This window comes from Ammospiza nelsoni, chromosome 7, assembly GCF_027579445.1.
Source record: "Ammospiza nelsoni isolate bAmmNel1 chromosome 7, bAmmNel1.pri, whole genome shotgun sequence".
Lineage (NCBI taxonomy): Eukaryota > Metazoa > Chordata > Aves > Passeriformes > Passerellidae > Ammospiza > Ammospiza nelsoni.
Genome location: NC_080639.1, coordinates 24,412,966 through 24,431,328, shown reverse-complemented (window position 1 = coordinate 24,431,328; position 18,363 = coordinate 24,412,966). Strand labels below are relative to the sequence as shown.

General features: G+C 45.7%; 1 protein-coding gene across 1 annotated transcript in view; it reads right to left on the bottom strand.

Moving 5' to 3' along the window:
* CFAP65 (cilia and flagella associated protein 65) overlaps nucleotides 1–18,363 on the bottom strand; it is a 31,722-nt gene that overhangs the window by 9,485 nt on the left and 3,874 nt on the right. Inside the window, exons 6-22 of the mRNA XM_059476186.1 lie at nucleotides 17,189–17,388; nucleotides 16,402–16,532; nucleotides 15,084–15,306; nucleotides 14,501–14,766; nucleotides 13,062–13,262; nucleotides 12,286–12,642; nucleotides 11,411–11,548; nucleotides 10,313–10,561; nucleotides 9,666–9,890; nucleotides 9,285–9,431; nucleotides 7,871–8,036; nucleotides 7,186–7,314; nucleotides 6,466–6,691; nucleotides 5,403–5,531; nucleotides 4,945–5,121; nucleotides 4,212–4,278; nucleotides 288–398 (exon numbers count right to left, since the gene is read on the bottom strand). Coding sequence (XP_059332169.1) covers nucleotides 288–398; nucleotides 4,212–4,278; nucleotides 4,945–5,121; nucleotides 5,403–5,531; nucleotides 6,466–6,691; nucleotides 7,186–7,314; nucleotides 7,871–8,036; nucleotides 9,285–9,431; nucleotides 9,666–9,890; nucleotides 10,313–10,561; nucleotides 11,411–11,548; nucleotides 12,286–12,642; nucleotides 13,062–13,262; nucleotides 14,501–14,766; nucleotides 15,084–15,306; nucleotides 16,402–16,532; nucleotides 17,189–17,388 — 3,142 coding nt within the window. The remainder of the gene's footprint in view (nucleotides 1–287; nucleotides 399–4,211; nucleotides 4,279–4,944; nucleotides 5,122–5,402; nucleotides 5,532–6,465; nucleotides 6,692–7,185; nucleotides 7,315–7,870; nucleotides 8,037–9,284; nucleotides 9,432–9,665; nucleotides 9,891–10,312; nucleotides 10,562–11,410; nucleotides 11,549–12,285; nucleotides 12,643–13,061; nucleotides 13,263–14,500; nucleotides 14,767–15,083; nucleotides 15,307–16,401; nucleotides 16,533–17,188; nucleotides 17,389–18,363) is intronic.

Below are 18,363 nucleotides of genomic sequence, written 5' to 3'. Positions count from 1 at the left end.
TCACTCAGATACAATGCAAGAGAATAAGTGAACAGCCCAACACACCTCATAAGCATTCTGATTACAGAGTGAACACCAAATCTTGTCAAACTGCAGATGGTGAGAAGTACTTTCCCAGCAGCTATTTCCAAACCCTGCCTAGAGCTATCCTCAGAGTTCTCCTGTGACACTTCACTACAGAGGCCATTCCATTTTCTGAGAGTTGCCTCTGACACTGCCTGTCCTTGGGACACAGCAGTGTAGCTCCTTCCCTACACTTCTGCTGGCTTTGGCTCCAGGATGCTCACCTGTGTGGGGGGGTGGGAGCGTCCCACAGCGACGGGTGCAAAGACGTGCTTGGTGGATGCAAAATGGACGTAGCGCTGGTCGTGCTCCACTGTCACACCACTGAAGGTCAGCTACAGTGGAGAGAAAGGCAGTCACTTCTTCACAGAGCCTTGGTCCCATCACTAACATCTGCACAAGGACTCTGAAGTACTTTGCAAATGGAAGGCCACACAGTTACAAACTTTAATTGGTAATACCAGGATAGCGTGTCCTAAGACAAAAATCAAGGAGATGGAGAAGCTGTTCCAGATTTTCTCTGAAAGGTTCTCTTCTTTTATCGAAAAGACTTCTCTCTCTGCTATGCCAGCATCAGTGCTTCTATGTGCAAGTGTATGGTGGAAATTCTCCATGAATGAAAGTGTCTGGACTGTACATAGGAGAGTGTGCATCCATCACAGCCAAATACTTTGGAAAGACAGGATTTAGGTAAGTAATGGCCTCGTCTTGGAAAGGATCATCTGCATGTACTCTAGAGTGTTCCAAGAATGTGTCTAGCAGCCCAAAAGCTAGAAGCAAGTCCAAAAGCAAGAAGATTCCAGCTGAACTTTTAGTGACCAAGTGATAATCAACAGTATCCTGTTGGCAAAGCAGCCACCAGCCACTCCAGGCAAAGTGGAGAGATTACAGAGCTATTTCACAGAAAGATTTTGCATTCACATAGGCTCCTGCATTTTGAGAAAACCACAATCAGGCTGAAGATGCACTGATGATGCTCTGTTTTCTGCAGGATCGCTCCAAATTACCCCTGAGCTGTCTGCTTTGGGGTAGAGGCTGCAAAGCAGTCACCCAAAAATGTATCTGCATGGGCCAACAGGAGCCAAGTTTCTGCAATTCACAGTAATTAAGCCTGAAGCATGGCTATTTTTCAAATAGATGTGTAAAAGACAGAGAAAATATTTGCAAAGATAGGCACCTGCAGGAGATACTGTATCAGCCACTTTAAAAAGAGAAGAGAATGAAAACTTCTTTAAAAAACCCCATTTCAGTTCAGATCTATAAACAAAATGCAGAGTGAAAAAGAACTAGAAATACAAGGTTAGCAGGGTCCCACATGGGATCTTTTCAAAGCACTACATGAGTATTCAGCCTCCTGAGAACCACAGCTTGCCAGACGAAGTGAAAGTAGGAGAAAGACAAAAGCTTTGCTTTCAAACTTCAAAAGAAAAAGGGATAGGAACCTCCCTGAGCTTTGGGAGTGAAAGATCTATTTATATAACTTTGATCAAAAACCCACCTTGCATTCCAACAGACCAGAACTGCTCAGGAAAAACTGTCATCAGTTTCCATTTGACACAGGATATGACATTTAGAGGATTATCAGTTAAAGAGAGACAAATGGAGAAAAGTGAAGACTTGCTGCAATCAACTCTCCTTCTAGAGTGCATAGACTTCATCTCATGGTGAAGACTTAAGATCATAAAGGGATGCCAGATTCCCCAGGGAGGAGAGCTGCCTGGAGAACATGAGCTGCAGGTGATAACATCACACAATGCCAAACTAGCAGCTATGAAGTGCAAACACTTGCAGTTTATAAAACCTGTGTGCTCAGGGATTCTCCTTGGGATCCAGCCCTTCTCTCCAGGGAGTTCTGTGAACCAGCCTAGCTGAGCCTGCAACACATGAGCTGGATGGGCTTTTCCTACTAAAACTGCTGGGGGCTGCAAATTCTGCCTGGCCAAACAATCTCAGAGCTCTGAGAACAAGCAGTCTTACAGATGAAGAGGCAAAGGACAATCTGTGAAAGCATTAGGCAGTGGGAGGCCTTGTTTCCCTGCTGCACAAGGAATTGGAAACAGAAGTGCTACAGATGTTTCCTCCTACAGCCAGAAAAAATTGCCAATGGGAAATCAGTTTGGGTTATTCAGAGTACCTATAAATCATCAGAGGACTAAAAATTGGCCATTGAATGGGGAAGGAATAACAGAAAAGAAGCTTCTCCTGAAAATTAAGTTGGGGAAACAGAGGAACAGGAGGTCAGAATTTATCCATGTAGGTAAAGTCATCACAGAAGTGATTTTAAACCCAAAGGAAACACAGGCATTGGCTTGCAGGTGGCTAAACACACAGCTCTGAAGCCAAATAATTTGGAATTTGACAGAGTAACCAAGCAATACCCCAGCCCAAGGGGCTCCTCCTCTGTTTATTGCTTTCGGAAATTTCCAAAGCTTAACTTTTGAGGAGACACTACAGCATTTGCTTAAGGTTAACATATGCTTAAGGTTAGCATATGCTCTGTACATTTCACCAGAATCACAGGTGAGGATTTGCTCAGCCCTGGAATGAAAGCATATTTAGGGTAGTTTCTGCCCCAGGAGCTGGAAACTCTGTGCACTTCATGCCATGACTGCAAGGAAAGCAGGCCCACAGCTCAGTCCCTCAGCTGCCCTCCTTGCACAGGAAGTATTTCCCATTCCTACTTTCTGATTCAGCAGTTCAGTACTGACACTCCATCTCTGCAGGCTGCAACCACCTGCACTGCTCCATCTCTCTGCACTGGCTTCTACAGCTCCTCTTGCCAGAGCTCAAAGGCACCATGGGATCTTTTCATCCCCAGGCTATCCCACGCTTTTCTAGCCCTTTCTGCAGGGACAGAAAGACAGAGGGTGGTGGCCTCTGGTAGCCACCAAAGCCACTGGCTATATGACAAGAGAGGATGTGTGCCCTATAGGCTGCTGGTGCTCCAAAGCCTCTTCCCTCACTGGCCAACTCTTCCCCACAGTCACTCTCAGGATTGTGCCAGGCAGGCAGAGCACAGGGAGCCTGTCCAAGGGCTTTGAGGGAAGGCACAGTTAAGCCACTGTTTGAACAGCTTGGTCAAAGGGTTGGATTTTCAGCGGACAACAGTCCTGAAAGAAAAGAAAAATAAAAGAGATATGTGAACACAATGGTCTCATAGGAAACTTCAGAGACAGACAGGAAGGCTCAGCCGGGCATGAGCGGTGCCTGGCAGAGCACAAGGTGACTTTGACTCTAACTGACAGTTTGAGAGAGGGGGAGAGAGAGAAATTAGTTCCAAGCCTGAGGAGATGCTCAGGGAAAACACACCACAGATCAGCTCTGGGATGCTTTAGAAAGCAGTCGAGCAGGAAGAATGAGTAAGAATCTCCTCTATCATTGGTAGGAGAAATAAGTGGGTGGACAAAGGCTGCAGCCAACCAGGAACCCAGGGACTATCTTCTGGGCTTGGGGAAGGAGCTGACCCTGTAACCCCAGAGGTGGAGGATGCTCTGCCACCCTGTGCATTCCCAAACTACCATCACAGAAGGTGATGGTGGCATATTTGGAGAAAAGCATATTCCAGGGGGGGTTGTAGAGTATGGAAGGTTGATGAGATGGAGAGATTCGGGAAAGCTGCATAAGAGAGAAGCAGGATGGGCTGCAGATCTGAACTCCAGGAATGGCATGGAACAACTCACAGTGAGGCAGATGAAATGAGGAGAGGCATGCACAGGAATCCTGACCATAAGTTACATCAGAGTGTGGAAAACATGCAGGGACTGTAAAACATGGAAAGGCTGTTTTGGACTTGGAGTTGTCTTGAAGGAAGAAGCAATTCTGCACTAACACCATTAATAAAATACAAAGGTTAATAATAAATAAATAAATAAATAATAGTGCTCTTGATGAAGAATCCAGCAGATGCAACATCCAAGGGCCATTCTGCCAGTGCACTGCCCACATCACTCTGTGCTGGAAGCACAACTTTGTCAGAACATTGTTTTTATGTCTCTGCTGAACCCTCTCTTACTGCCTGGCTAGTGCAAATTCCAGGGGAAGGACACAGCCCCCTGTAAACTATGCAGATTCTGGGGAAAACACCTATTAATTCAGTTCCTACCTGCTGTTGTTCAGCAAATGGAAGGAAGGGACACCTGCTATCTTACCAGAATCTCATGGCCATAGGAAATCTTCAGCAGGACAGGGAGGCGATCATTGCCAATGAAATCATGTCTAGCAGTGAAAGAGGAGAGAGAGGAAAACAGTAGAAATCAACCTTGTGCCCAGGATAACAGAGTCACACAGAACATTAGAGACAATTCACTTCCCAGCTAAAGAGTCACTGCTGCGTAAGGGCCGCAGGGAGGTGGGGGAACCCAGAGGGTGTTTGGGTGGAAATGAGTGATACAATGTTGATTTTAGTCATACACCTATTTAGGGACCCAAGTTTTTTGGCCAACAAAATGCCAGAACTTCTCAGATATGGTCTGCTTTGAGAGGGGAAGCATTCAGCTTTCTTCATACCTTCTACAGGCACCCAAGGGCTAGCAGTTCTAGCTGATGACAAAAAAAAAAAAAAGAATATCATTACGTAATCAAAAGTGCAGGAAGTTCAGCATCATTCATCTCCTCAACTGTCAGGTCAAGGCAGTGTCCCCAGCATATCCCACTAAATGCCTTTTGCTCTATAGTGTTAAAGGACATTAAAACATTCTCCTGAGGAAGACCAGCTCTGTGGGGTCCAGAAACTGGACATGTTCAGGAATTTTTACTTGCCCAGCCTCTGCTGAGGAACATATGATGAGGAAGGAAAATCTGGCATGGAAACTCAGGAGACTGATGGCATGTGTTGTTATGGTACACAGCATGAGGCTCTGAAGAACAGGTGCTTGTCATCACCTGTGTGTGAGCTGGACAGATTCCTCCTGCCCTGGAAGAAGTGTTCCTGACTTGGGGGAAACACTGAAGAGCTGGTTATCCTGAATTCTCATCTGATGCAGCTCCTGGGGGGTAAAGTCAACATCTTCTGCCCAGCGCTCTAAGTCCATCTTCTGATCAGAAGGAAACAAGAAGGCCCTAGGGAGCCAATCAGCTGGTCAGCAACGAGGATATGCAACTTCCCCGGGGCTGTGGTCACATATTCAATCCAAATGGGCTTAGCCCACCTAGTGGCCACATTACTTTTCATCAGGTCTGATCTGTATCTCCCTGTTTGCTTACCCAGCTAGACTCATCAACAGACCTCAGCTGCAGCTGTATCTACAAAACCCACCCTATTAACCTGCAAATTTCTCACAGCCCTTTGAGCACTTCCAGACCCCCAAAAAGAAGGCTGAGCTCCAGTGAGCACTGCTTACCAGTCCACAGGTACCACACCCTTGTTCTCCAGCAGAAGCATCACACAGGTAGGCTGTGAGTCTACTGGGGCAGACCCAAAGTCAAAATCCAGCAGGAGAGGGGTATACACTGGAGGGATCAAGCATGTGCTGGTCACAGGAGAGAAAGAAGATATTAAACTGAAACAGGAGGAAGGGTCATCAGGGCATGACAGGGGAAAGGTCATTCCACTCTGGCTGTCTTCCTTATAATTCTTGTCTGACCTTATGTTCTTAACTCTTTAGAGAGAAAGGACACTGGGCATAAGGCAGACCTGATTTTCTTTTCAAAATCTTTTATGTATGTCTAACGAAAGTGAGTGACATAAGAGAGTCCTGCTTAGCCTGAAGTCTCTCTTTAGCTCCTCAGTATCAGGAAGTCACTGACGTACTCGAGCAGGCCCAATGGAGGGCCACTAAAATGGCTGAGAGCTGGAGCAAGCTGGCTGGGGCTCTGAGCAACTTGGTCTAGTGGAAGGCATCCCTGCCCATGGCAGAAGGGTTGGAGTTAGATGATCTTTAAGGTCCCTTCCAATCCAAACCATTCTGTGATTACAAGGATGGACAAAAGGACCTGGACTTGTTCAGCCTTATGAAGCGATGGGTCAGGGATGGCAACTGCACAAGTTGCAATACAAGATATTCTGATGAGATACTAAGGAAAGGGTTTTCACCACGGAAATGGTTCAACAGGAGCTCAGACAAGCTGTAGTTTCTCCATTTTCAGGGATATTCAGCACTGAATATTCAGATATTCAGAACTGAATAAGGTCCGGGGCAACCTGATCTGTATGTCCCTGCTTTGAGCGAGGGGCTACATCAGAGACTTTTGAAGGTTATTGCAATTAAATTATCTGTGTTTCTGTGGCTCCCTTCAAGGGAGCTTAAGCAGAAAAGTGGAAGTGAGCAACTGCCTGCAGCAGTTAGGATGGAAAAACAGGGTACCAGGCAGCAAGGAGCTACAACACATGCCAATAAGCCACAGCATCTCTGTCTGGCTCATGCAAGGGACTCAAAGATCCACTGAGCCATTTCCTCATCTCACCTGTGCCTTGTGGGGACTTTGTAGGTGAGCTCGCCAGGAGTTGGGTCTCGCTCCAAGTATTCATTCAGTGTGTCCAAGGAGAAGAGCCTCCAGATGTGCATCTTGGTGTTACGCCTGGCAGTCCCTGTTGTACAAGCGTCTGTGATGCGCAAAGTTGGGTAGACGCCTGTTGCTACAACGCGGCACAGGAACTCCTCCTTCTCTTTTACACTTGCAAGACCTTCAGCTTGGGGGAGAAAGAAACACCAAAAAGTAGTCATGTACCATTAAGGGGCTGCTGCCTGGGTCATTTTGACTGCAGCAAAGAGGAAACAGACCCTACCAAGAACAATGAAAGAATGGGCATTGTACATAGTCTTTTGTTTGGCAGCTTCTCAAAACCCCTAAACCACTGACTTCTAGTTGTACCTTGACTTCTGCATTTAGACATCATCAGAAGACTATGAATGTGATCCTTTTCAACAGTGCATTTACACAATTTAGTTTTGCACTATGTGAGAAAAACTTTTTTTGATTTAAACCTACAGTCTAAACATTTTATGAAGTGTCCCTTGTTTTCACACTAAAAAATCATAAACAGTTACTTATATCTTGTGTTCCCCTTTCATTCAAATGACATTACATTTTTCACCTTCCAAGCTGAAAACTCCTTGTCTTGCCAGTCTCTTCTTTTACAAACACCGTTCCCCATCTCTGAACACCCCAAAACATCCATCTCACCTCTGGGTGCACAAATATCATATCTGATTTTCCAGGTGTATTGCAGCCGACGGGCTGGCCTTACTTTTATTCTAACAGAAGCTTTTGATCTTGCAGGAATTGTTCCTCTGGAATGTTCCAGCTCTAGAGCTGTAGGATACAAGAGGTGGTATGAGCTCTTGGCATTACTGTCTCTTACACCATATGTTGTGGCACACAGATCCCTAAGTCTACCAGCACTCCAGCCACTGCCACCCCTTGCCTAATAGTTAGGATTAGCTTCAAGTGCTGAACTTGGGATTCCCAGACTACAACTGTAGGCAGCTTACTGGGACTACCCAGATTGCCTCTGGCCAGCAAAGAGCAGGGAGTTTCCCAACTGGAGGTCCTCTAGATAGGCAACTAAGAGCTGAGCTCCAACATTTCTTCTGGTAAGGTCCTTTATTTAACTTCCTCCTCTGCTGGGAAATTGTATCTTATTTCAAGGTCCAGATTGGTCTAACTTCAATTGTCAGACTCTGGATTATGCTTTTTCCAGCAAGATAGAAAAGTCATGTCCTGTACAAAGGGGCAGAAAACTTAAGATTTGAGAGAATCAGTGCAAGCCAACCAGCAAGCAGTCCAACCTCCAGGTTAATTCTAGATTGGTTTTGGAAAAAAGAGGGGAAAACTAAGGTCCTGTCCCATGTTAATTCCTTTACAGTACCCAGTAGATCGCTGCGGACCTCCTCAGGGTCATGGGGCCCTGTGAAGAGTTGCTCCACACTGAGAATGTAATTCAGAGTACAGATCCCATCATTTAGCAGTACAATGCTGTAGCTTTTTTGATCACCAACTAGAACATTTCCAAGGTCCAGATAGTCCTTGTGTGCCTGGAATACAAACCCACCATGCTGAGGTCACTTTAACATGTCAAACATAGTGGTTGAGTGTAGCCACCACTTATCTCACCACATGCTGATCCCTTGGCACATGGCACGGCCAGTGCAGTGCAAAGGACTCCCTGCTTTGTGTAGGACCTGGCATGCCCTGGGAGATAGAATTGTTGAGGTTAGAAAAGATCTCTAAGATCACTGAGTCCAACCATTGACACTGTCAATGCCACCACTAAACCATGTCCCTGAGTACATGTCTTTTAAATACTTCCAAGAATGATGACTCAACCACTTAATTGGGCAGCCCATTCCAATGAGTGACAACCCCTTTCCTGAAGAAATTTTTCTAAGCATCCAATCTAAACCTCCCCTGATGCAATTTAAAGTCATTTACTCTTTCCTTATTGCTTATTACTCAGGAGAAGAGACCAACACCCTCTTTGCTACAAACTCCTTTCAGGTAGTTGGAGCACAATAAAATGTGGAACACGTCTGTGAGGGACTCAATCCCTCCTCCAAATGCTTTCTCCTACTGCTTTTTAGGCTGTTTGCTGGGTAGGATGTAGCATATTCAGGGCTGTGAGAACACTAGCTGGCCAGCTGCACTTGGGTCAAGGCTGAGAGGTTTTTGCTGGCCCTTTTGTGACTGCTTAAAGAGTGCCCCTCATTTTTGGTTAGTTGTGCACTCACATACAATTTATAATGACTACATACCTTGAAGAAATTATCACCCATCAATCAACATGATTCACATTGGGCAGTGACTTTCAAAGTATTATTTTATTTACCTCTGGTTCATTAAGAAACCTGACTAAAAATGGAAGTGGCTGCACAGACCTGCAGATAACAGGAGGAGAGCCACATGGAGGTGTACTGGCTATACCACTTTAAAAGGTCCACTACACTTTGAAATCAGACTAACAGCAAAACAAATGGAGAAGGAGAACAGACAGAATGAGAGGAGAGAACCATGATTCCCAAGGAACCAAATGGCTTGCTTGGTTGAGTCTGGAACAGAGCACTCCCAGAGGATTTGTTAAGGTTGTATTTGAACTGGCAGGACATTTACAACATGTTGCCATTAGGCCACTAGAATGACTACTGTCATTTAAACTGAAAACAGTGTCTGGGAATTTTGCTGTGAATCCGTGTTGGCTCCCTCCAGTACAGGGAAAAGAGAAAGTCCAAGACCCCCATCCCACCCTGGTCCCCCCTCCTAGTACTCAGTGGGCTCCTGTTCCTTACCCTGATGGTGCCCAGTGCCCCTTCTCCAATGACCCGTAAGACATAATGGGCATCTGTGGGAGACTCTGGGCTTTTCCACTTCACAAACACCACAGCTCGCAGCACATACTTGGTTTCCTTGTCAGGACTAAAAGTCCATGCCTGAGCCTGCAATCACAAGAGGGAAGAGTGCCACAGGAGCTCCAGTCCAGAAATAAACCCAAACACCTCAACAATTGCATTTAGTCCTCTCCTCCACTGCAGCTAACCTAGTTCTTTACAGACACACCACCTCCATCTGCATCAAAGATTCACACTGGGAATGAACATCCAGAGATTCAAAGCCAGGCTGAGGTTGTGTTGTAGAGATCAAACCACAACTTTGGTAGAATTTGAACTTACCATGGCTTCATAGGGCTGGAGGATCCCTGTAGTGGGGCTGACAGACAGGATCTTCCTGTCTGAGTGACGGATCCTCCATGTGAAAACCATGGGTAGCCTTGTGCAGTTTTTAATGGTGTACATTCGTGTAGAGGAGGTCCCTATCTGGAGAGGCTTGAAGTAGAGAATTCCATCACCTTCTAAGAGCAAATGAAGGGACTGCCCACAACTCTGGAGAACAATCTCCTGTGGAATTAAGAGAAAAAGTAACAGACATTAGCTAGAAGTCTCAGCTGCCTCTGGAGGAACCTTACAAAGATGTTGCTCCTTCCAAGAGAGAAGCAAGAAAAATTTGGATCTTAATAAGGAGAGGAAGGGCTTTAGGCCGTGCTGTCAATTTAGACCCTTAGCATAATACAGTGTATTCCAAGAGATAGAAATGTAAGGAACAAGGGGTACAGGATGTTTGGCACCACAAAGGCCTTTTTTTCTGCAATGTTTACTCCATATTAAATTTTTAAAATATTCTTTCATTCCTATTTCCAAAGAGAAAAATCTAAACTAACCATTAGGAGATGTAATAAGCATCCCAGTGCAAGTCACTGTGAAAAGGGAAGACTACAAGGGAACAAAACTTTGCTCACCGTTGTCCACTTCCCTCTCCTTACCTTGGTGTATGCAGGATAAGAGTTCAGCTCCAAAGACAGGACATGCTGCTGCAAGACTGTCGTAACTGGGTGAGTGTAGAGAAGGAAAATCTGGTGGCCTCCTGGAATGACGTGTCCTAAGCTGGGCTTGACCAAAACAGAGGGACATTCTTCAGTGTAGTTCACACTGAAGGTTATCAAAGAGGTGCTCGTGTTGGACAACAGCATGCTGCAGTAGGTATCAGTGTCACAAACTGCAGGAGGAAAAGTCTGGTGGAGACAAACAAAAAGAGTTGCTTTCATTGGGTTTAAAAAGCAGCTTAAAGAAAAAGTTTTCACTGCATTAATTTCCAGGTTCCAATAAGCACTATCCTGTGTCTATGGAGAACTTTCTAACTGCTTCCTTTCAAGGAAAGAAATTAAACCACCTAAGGGTACACAAATGATGGTCTTTTCCCTTGCCATAGTGGTCCTCATGGGACTGGTGAACCTATTTTCCATCATGCCATGCTTTATGCCCATCCAGTAAGCGAGCTGCTTGCTGGTGCCTGCAGTTTCTGCATGGACAGTGACATCCTGGGTGAAGAATTCCAGCAGGCTGGAATTTGCTCCACTTCATGCACATCAAATAAAGGCTGCATGGCCTAGATTAGCTGAAGAGATAAGAGGTTCTCAAGACTAGTCTTATGCCTTAGGATCAGACCTCCCCTAACGTCATAGGAAAAACACCTTACTGTGCTACAGAAACCGCAGGAAGAGAGAGAGAGAACCTTCCCCTCTATCTTACAACCACTTGTCTTTCATGAGCATTCTGTTTGCCCAAGTGCATGCAGTTTTTGAGGCTCCTAGGTTCCCCTTGTTAGTGCCCATGTCCACCTAAACAGAAAAGAAGGTGATCCCAACAGCTTTTCTCTCAGAACTACTGAGATGGTTAGTACAGCTGACATGGTGGAGGTTGGGAAGCTAATGCAGGAGAAACAGCCAACTATGGTACCACAGCAGGAGCCTCCACACCATCAGAAACAACCAAAGATACATCTCAGTGCAATGGGAGACAAAGTAAAGAATTCAGAACACTGAGTGTCTCTGCAAAGATCCAAAGGTCAATCAGTTACACACTTTGGGGACATCCAGGATGTACTGTGGAATGATGTGCTCCTGTTTTGCTTCATATGTGTGTGCTCTCAGCCTCACAGTCAGGCACCATGACGGGCAGATGGTGGCATCATCCTCAATGTTGTTGTAGTGTCTCATCACCTGCAGACACACAAGGGACAACACAGTGTGTGCAGGAAGGGAGTGTGGCTAGGTGTTTCACAGAATCACAGATTAATCTGAGTTGGAAGAGACCAAGTGCACATACTACCTCAAGCAGCTGCTTGTTCAGTGACAGCCCTGGGACTAAGGAATTGACATTTTCAGGGAAGAAGGACTGACCAGTGCCAGATGAGAAACAGATGGCAAATGCTAAGTTTCACTTACCAGTGAAACTTAGCATTTGGGTGCTAAATTTCTGTAACTGCAGACTCGTGTAACATGAATCCCATGTCACTTGGGAGAAGAGAGAAAGTGCCCTCAGCAGCTTTACTTGTGGAGGGCCTGACACAAAGACCAAGTTCTTGCCCATCACCCAGGCCAAAATAACCATTCTTGTGAAGGCTCACATCTACACTAATAGTGCAGTAATTCATAGTAATTCCTCCTTCAGTGAGGTGTACCACGCTTCATGTTTCCTAGAGGTAAGAGTAAGTGTGGCTGTGCAGGTGCATGAGCTGTGACTTGTTCTGTCATTTCTCTCTCTGCAACTTCTCACTCTGCCAGGACACAGGTGAAAGAGAAACTTTAACCCAACAGTGTATCAAAGCAGTGGCCAAAAGAGTTAATAGAGGTGCTAGTTTTATAGGGTTTAAACTGAATTTTAACTCCCCTGAAATACTTTATTCTGCAAAAAGTTTCTTGCTAGGTCATCTCTAGTCTTAGTAATTCCTACTAACCTTATAAACAGCAAAACCTTCCAGCTCTGCTGCATAAAGACTGTTGACCTGAGTGGGCATGCAAAAGACATGGAAGGTTGAAGACTTCAATGGCAACACCTCACAGATTTCAGGGCGCACATAGAAGGCACTGTCATGGTTTGGAGTCCAGGCAACAATGATATTTCCTTTGGTGTGGTTGGTCACACAGAGAGAAAGAGATTTTTGTGGTGGCACGCAGCATCCAAAGTCATACTCCCTGGGGCTGACACTAACATGAGCAGGAAACAAGGCCAGGTTGCTGTTTTCACCACTGTTGAAACACGCAGCCATGGCATTGGGTTCCAAGTATTCCTTGGGTGGCTGGTCCTCAGAAATCTACAGGATGAAAATACCTCAGTGTGAGTCAGGAAAGTGTGCCTGTGGGAGACACCAGGTGCTGCTTGCCTTCATGAGCAAGAAGGCACTTCAGCAAGATGCACCTCAGCAAGAGTTCCCAGGACAGCTCAAAGTCTAGGCTTCAAGGAGGCTTCTGTTTGTAAGCCTCAGTCTGAGACTAAAGAGGAAGCAAAAAATGACCCCATGATTGAGTTAATGCCAGAAAGAAGCTGAGCTAGGGTAAAAGCCACCTGACAAAGATAGTGTTGGTGTGTACTGGGAACATCAACAGCAGAAATACTAAAGAAATCAATCTGGCACTTGCAAGCCCTTCTAGATATGTCTTCTGTACAACAGATACCCAGCATTTATAGAGAAGAGCTGAAAGTTTCTTAGATTCTAGGGAGGGCAGCTCATACCTCAGGGGGCAGCATGAGGGCTCCCTTTTCATCCATCTGCAACTTCTCACTCTTCAGCATTTCACTCAGGATATCAGGGGGGTAGAAGGTCAGTCCCCTCACCATGTTGGTTCGGTACCAGGAGAGGTGTCTTTTCTGAAGGATGGGTGGCTTAGCTGTGTCTGAATGGCAGGTACCAAAAAAGTCCACATACTGGGGTTCCTGGGAAAACACAAGATAGGATAATAAGAAGTAAACTGTCCTGTGATTGCTTTGAGAGTTTCACCATACCAGTATCACTTCCAAAACCATGCTGGGAAAGGCTTAGCATCTGCAGTTTTTGGCTGCCATTAACTTTATGTCTCAATGTCAGACAATAACTTTCTTGAAACTGGAGTTAAAATTAAAGGCAATCAGTGCACAGCCATGCAGCTAAAGTTAGGAGAGAAACCTAAACAGACAAGAGCCACAGAGGATGCACCTCATGGCACTTACAAGCCCTTTGTAATGTAAAGCAGGCATTACTGACTGTCCACATCCTATTGCTGATAGGAACCTGCACCATGGAGATTCTGCTTAACAAGAGTCCAGGTCCTGCACTTGGGTCACAATAACCCCAGGCAGCATTACAAGCTTGGAGCAGAGTGGTTGGAAAGCTGCTCATCAGAAAAGCACCTGTGGGTGATGGCTGACAACAGCTGAACATGAGCCAGTGTGTGCCTGGGTGGCCAAAAAGGTCAAGGGCATCCTGGCTTGTATCAAAAACAGTGTGGCAAGCAGGACCAGGGCAGTGAATGTTCCCCTGTACTCAGCAATTGTGAGACTGTGTCTTGACTATTATGTTCAGTTTTGCACCCCTCAGTAAAAGAACAACAATGAGGAGCTGAAGCATGTCCAGAGAAGGGCAATGAAGCTGGTGAGGGGTCTGGAGCACAAGTCTTATGAGGAATGGCAGAGGGAGTTGGGGCTGTTTAGCCTGGAAAAAAAAAAGGCTTAGGGGGAATTTTGTTGCTCTCTACAACTACCTGAAAGGAGGGTGAAGCTATGTGAGGGCTGGTCTCTTCTCCCAGGTAAGAAGTGATAGGACAAGAGGAAATTACCTCAAGTGGAGTTGGGGCAGTGGTTAGATTGGATAATGCAAAAAATTTGTTCACCAAAATGGTTGTCACCCCAGGCTGCCCAGGGATGTAGTTGAATCATCATGCCTGCAGGTATTTAAAAGACATGCAGATGTGGCACTTGGGGACATGGTTAGTGGTGGACTTGGCAGTGCTGGGTTAATGGTTGGACTCAATGATCTTAGAGGTCTTTTCCAATCTTGATGAGTCTATGATAGCTATCAATGAAAATACAGTGGGAAGAGATTTGCAGAGACTACTGAGACAGGCCAGTCCTCTTGGGCGGCAGTGGAGATGCCTCTAAAGTACCACAGCAATGAAATCACCCTTTACCTCCCATACCTGGTGGTGGACGAGGCACGCAACTCTGCGGTGGTAGATTATGGGGTGGGTAGGTCGGAAGGTCACCTTCAGTGTCAGAGTTGTTGCGCCCTCCAAGACTCCGCTGGGGCGATCCAAGGAGAAGACACTCCCCTTGCAATCAATATCAAACTGATAATACGCCGGGACATCTGACCTGTTGCTGATTTTCAGTGTCCGCATCAAACTTTCTCCAAGATTGATCCAGTCAAAGCTCACAGAATGCTGGTGCAGGGACACGGAAGGACCTAGCACAACACGCAAGATAAGACCCTGGACCTGTCATAGCTGTTTCTTCCAACATGTCACAAGACACTGCTGCACTTAACTGATATTCCCAAACAGATTAAACTCTTCAGCAAACCTACTGGTCCTAGCAAACAGTTGGACATTCACTTAAAACAGTCAAGCAAGTATAAATCTCAAATGGTACACCAGGGACAGCCAGATCCCAGCAGGAGTTTAGTCTGTGACTTCAGGCTATCATAACTTCAAGCCCTTCCGCAAGCACTAACCTTTTCCCTCCAGAGAAGCTGACAGGGAGAAACAGGAAAGGCTTTGGTACCTGTACATGAGCCAACCACTTTCAGAACAGTCTTCAAGTGGCATCCAGCAGATGTGATCGTGAAATAGTCAGTGCTGTGCTCTCCTACTACTTGGGGCTGAAACCGTATGCACAAGAGCAGCTTCCCTTTGGCAGGGACAACATCACCGGACGCATTACAGGAGAAAACATAACCATAAAGCAGAGGGTTTTCTGCTCGTTCTATTATACATGGTGCATCAACCTACAAGTAGAAAAGAAACAGGTTAACAAAGGAGCCAACATGAGCCAGGATGGCTCTGAATGAAGGACACTAATCAGGTAAGAACTGCCATTTTCAACAGTGCTGAACACCACCAAGAACACCAAGGCCGCCACAGAACCACTGTGCAGCAAACCTCTGCCATTTTTTTCTGATGGAGAATGGGTGGCAACTCAAGCAACTCAAGGAACTCAAGCAACTCAAGCTCCCTCAACATGGTCAGAAATCAGCAGGCTGCAGCAGAACTCCCTGTGATCTCTGGGGTTGGAGTGCCCCTCCTGGTAGGTGGAAAGATGGCTCAAGGTGTCCCTAGGGGCCAAAATAGCATAAATGACTGCTGTGACCAGGGGAACATGCAAGCAGGTAACTTATTTCCCTCTATCCACAGTTCCACCTTGTTTATGGGTCTTCTTTTCCCAAAAAAACAAAGCTGGTGCTCTGACACCGTACTCAAGACCCTTTTAAAAAATGTCCTGATGCTTGCCTGGCAATGCTGAGCACCCCTGCAGTGCGGATAATAACAGCACAAAAATGAGTGTGTCTTTTCTACTCCCAAGCTGCAGGGCCTGTGGAGGAGTCAGCACTGCTGTCATCTATGTCAGCAGTCTCTGAGTACATCCATCACTTCAGAGGCTGGGAAGGGCTGAGCTGGCACAGGTAACAAGGTGCTCAAATCCATTTGACTTTTTGAACAATTCACTGGGCTACATTCCACGGAGGGCAGCGGAAGATCCATCAGTTGCCTGGGACACACAGGCAGCAATTTGAGACTGACACAAGTGTCACACAGGATTGATCGACTTGTCCAGGGTGGGCAGGAGAGCTGCAGGGTGCAAAGGACACGGTGATGTGGACCAAGCACAGAAGGGAAGTAGGGGAAAACTGCAATAGCACTGTGGCTGGGAGGTAAGGGTGAATGGCATGGCTGGTAGGGGAAGGCTCATCACATCTGCTTCATTCACACTCACACTTCAGTTATTTTTGCAGCTTTAAGGGAGATAGACAAGACCACATATCCCAGGGAAATGTGTCAGCTTGCCAGCTTCTCACAAGAAGTCAACCTCCCTCTCCCCATACCACAGACACGTTGAAGATTTCCACAGACTTCTCCACAGTTGTCCCCACTGGAACTGATCCAAAATACAGGACATCTTGAAACTTTCCAGGCTTCTTTCCTGTCACGCTCACCCACAGGCAGGGGTATTTGGCTGTTAAAGAGAATAGTATACTGGATTAGGAAAGACAGGAGGAACCTCTACTCTTGAATATTCAACACTTGACAAGGTCTGAAGAACCTCAGATAACTCTGAAGTTAGACCTACCTTCAAAGTTGGCCCTGTTTTGAACCAAATAAACTCCCTTCTTGCCCTAATTTACTTGGAATCACATATTTTTTGTTTGTCAGTGGCCATACAAGTCACTTCGGGCATGGACTTGCTAATGAAATCATTGCTTATTTTAGCTTGCATCCAGAAAGGTTTAGAAATTTCCCTCTGCTTCTCTGTCTAGCAGGGACAGACAGGAGACACTGAGTGCAGACAAAGCCAGGAGTTTGTGGAGGCTTTTTTTCAGTGAATTCCTCTAATTTCTTCCCCTGTGTCAATTCAAACAGGCCTTAGAAATGCTGTTTTGGCCAAAACATGCCATAGGGCATATTGGACCCTCTGTCCCTTCAGATAACACTTCCAAATTGGCAAAAGTACACTAGAGAATTCCACAGGCCACTTTAAAACTGTGAGCTTTGCTTGTTCATCACTGGGTTGAGCCAAATGTGACAGAGCCTTCCATGTATCCCTGTGGAATGCTATTCCAGAGTTAGGGGTGATACACATTTCTTTGAGTGTTTAATGCAAGAAAGACTCACCCAGGGCTTTTAGCATGATTGTCCTCTTTTGTTTCTCTTCACCTCCAAACCAGCATGTTGCTGTTGCATAATGCACCCCAGCCACCTCGGGCTTGAAGATCACCTTGACCAAGCACTTAGCACCTGGCTTCAGTGTGCCACTCTCAGGACTCATGAAGAAAGGACTTGATGTCTCCCAGTCAAAGACGCAAAAAACATCACTAGGAAATGGAGATATATATTTAGCAGATCAATGGATCACTTGCTGCCTGTGCAATCATGCATAGGATGGGCCTTTCCCAATAGGTTATTCAGTTAGGATGTGAAGCAACCAGTGCTGAATGGAAGAATCCCAAATGCAGCTGGACAAATATGTGATGCTGTGAAGAAATTTGTCTCTAGTCTCTGCTCTGCTCACACTTTAAAGAATCTTAGTTATTACAGCTAAGAACTTTATTAATGACCATTAGGCGGTAGCAAGCAAATCAGTTCCACATATAAATATTTGCTTTTCTTGTATCTAAATTTGCAGCTACTTAATTTAAATGACTATTTTTTCCTCTGTAATATGCTCAGGTGAGAAAAGAGGATTGAGCCATTTCCCTAATACCTTATTCAATTTTCCAGAACCCCCTTTGCTTGTTTGATTTCTGCAAAGAACATGATATGCCATCAGCTTTTTCTATTTTATTGATCTAAGCTGTGTGCTGCTTACCATCCTTATCCTCCAACATACTGGGCCTATCACTGGTAGCAAATTATTTCTCCAAGTGGAGACTGAAACACTTGAAATGGTTGGAATCACTTGGTTGGAAGTACACCTCCTCTTTGCCTGGGAACTTCACTGCATCCCTTTCTACAGTACTGTCCTTCCTCATTAAAATAGGACAAACCTTGGTAACTGGGAGCATCCCTGCTCCTAAGTGACTAAAATGTTTCCAGCTGGTAGTTCATCTCTCCCTGTTCATGCTGGGCAGGTTGCCTTTGGTTAAACGGAAGCCCAGGCCTCTCCAGTGAATCTGGGATGTTCTGTGCTTGTCCCCACCTAGTTCCTGTGCATGAATGGTTCTCAGCATGTGCTGGCAACAAACAGATGTGAGATGCCAAGATGTGCCCACAATGACCTGTACTACCATTCTGCTGCCCTTTTTGCCAGCACCTTAGGGAAGGCAGATTTGCCTGTTGTTAAGGCAGCC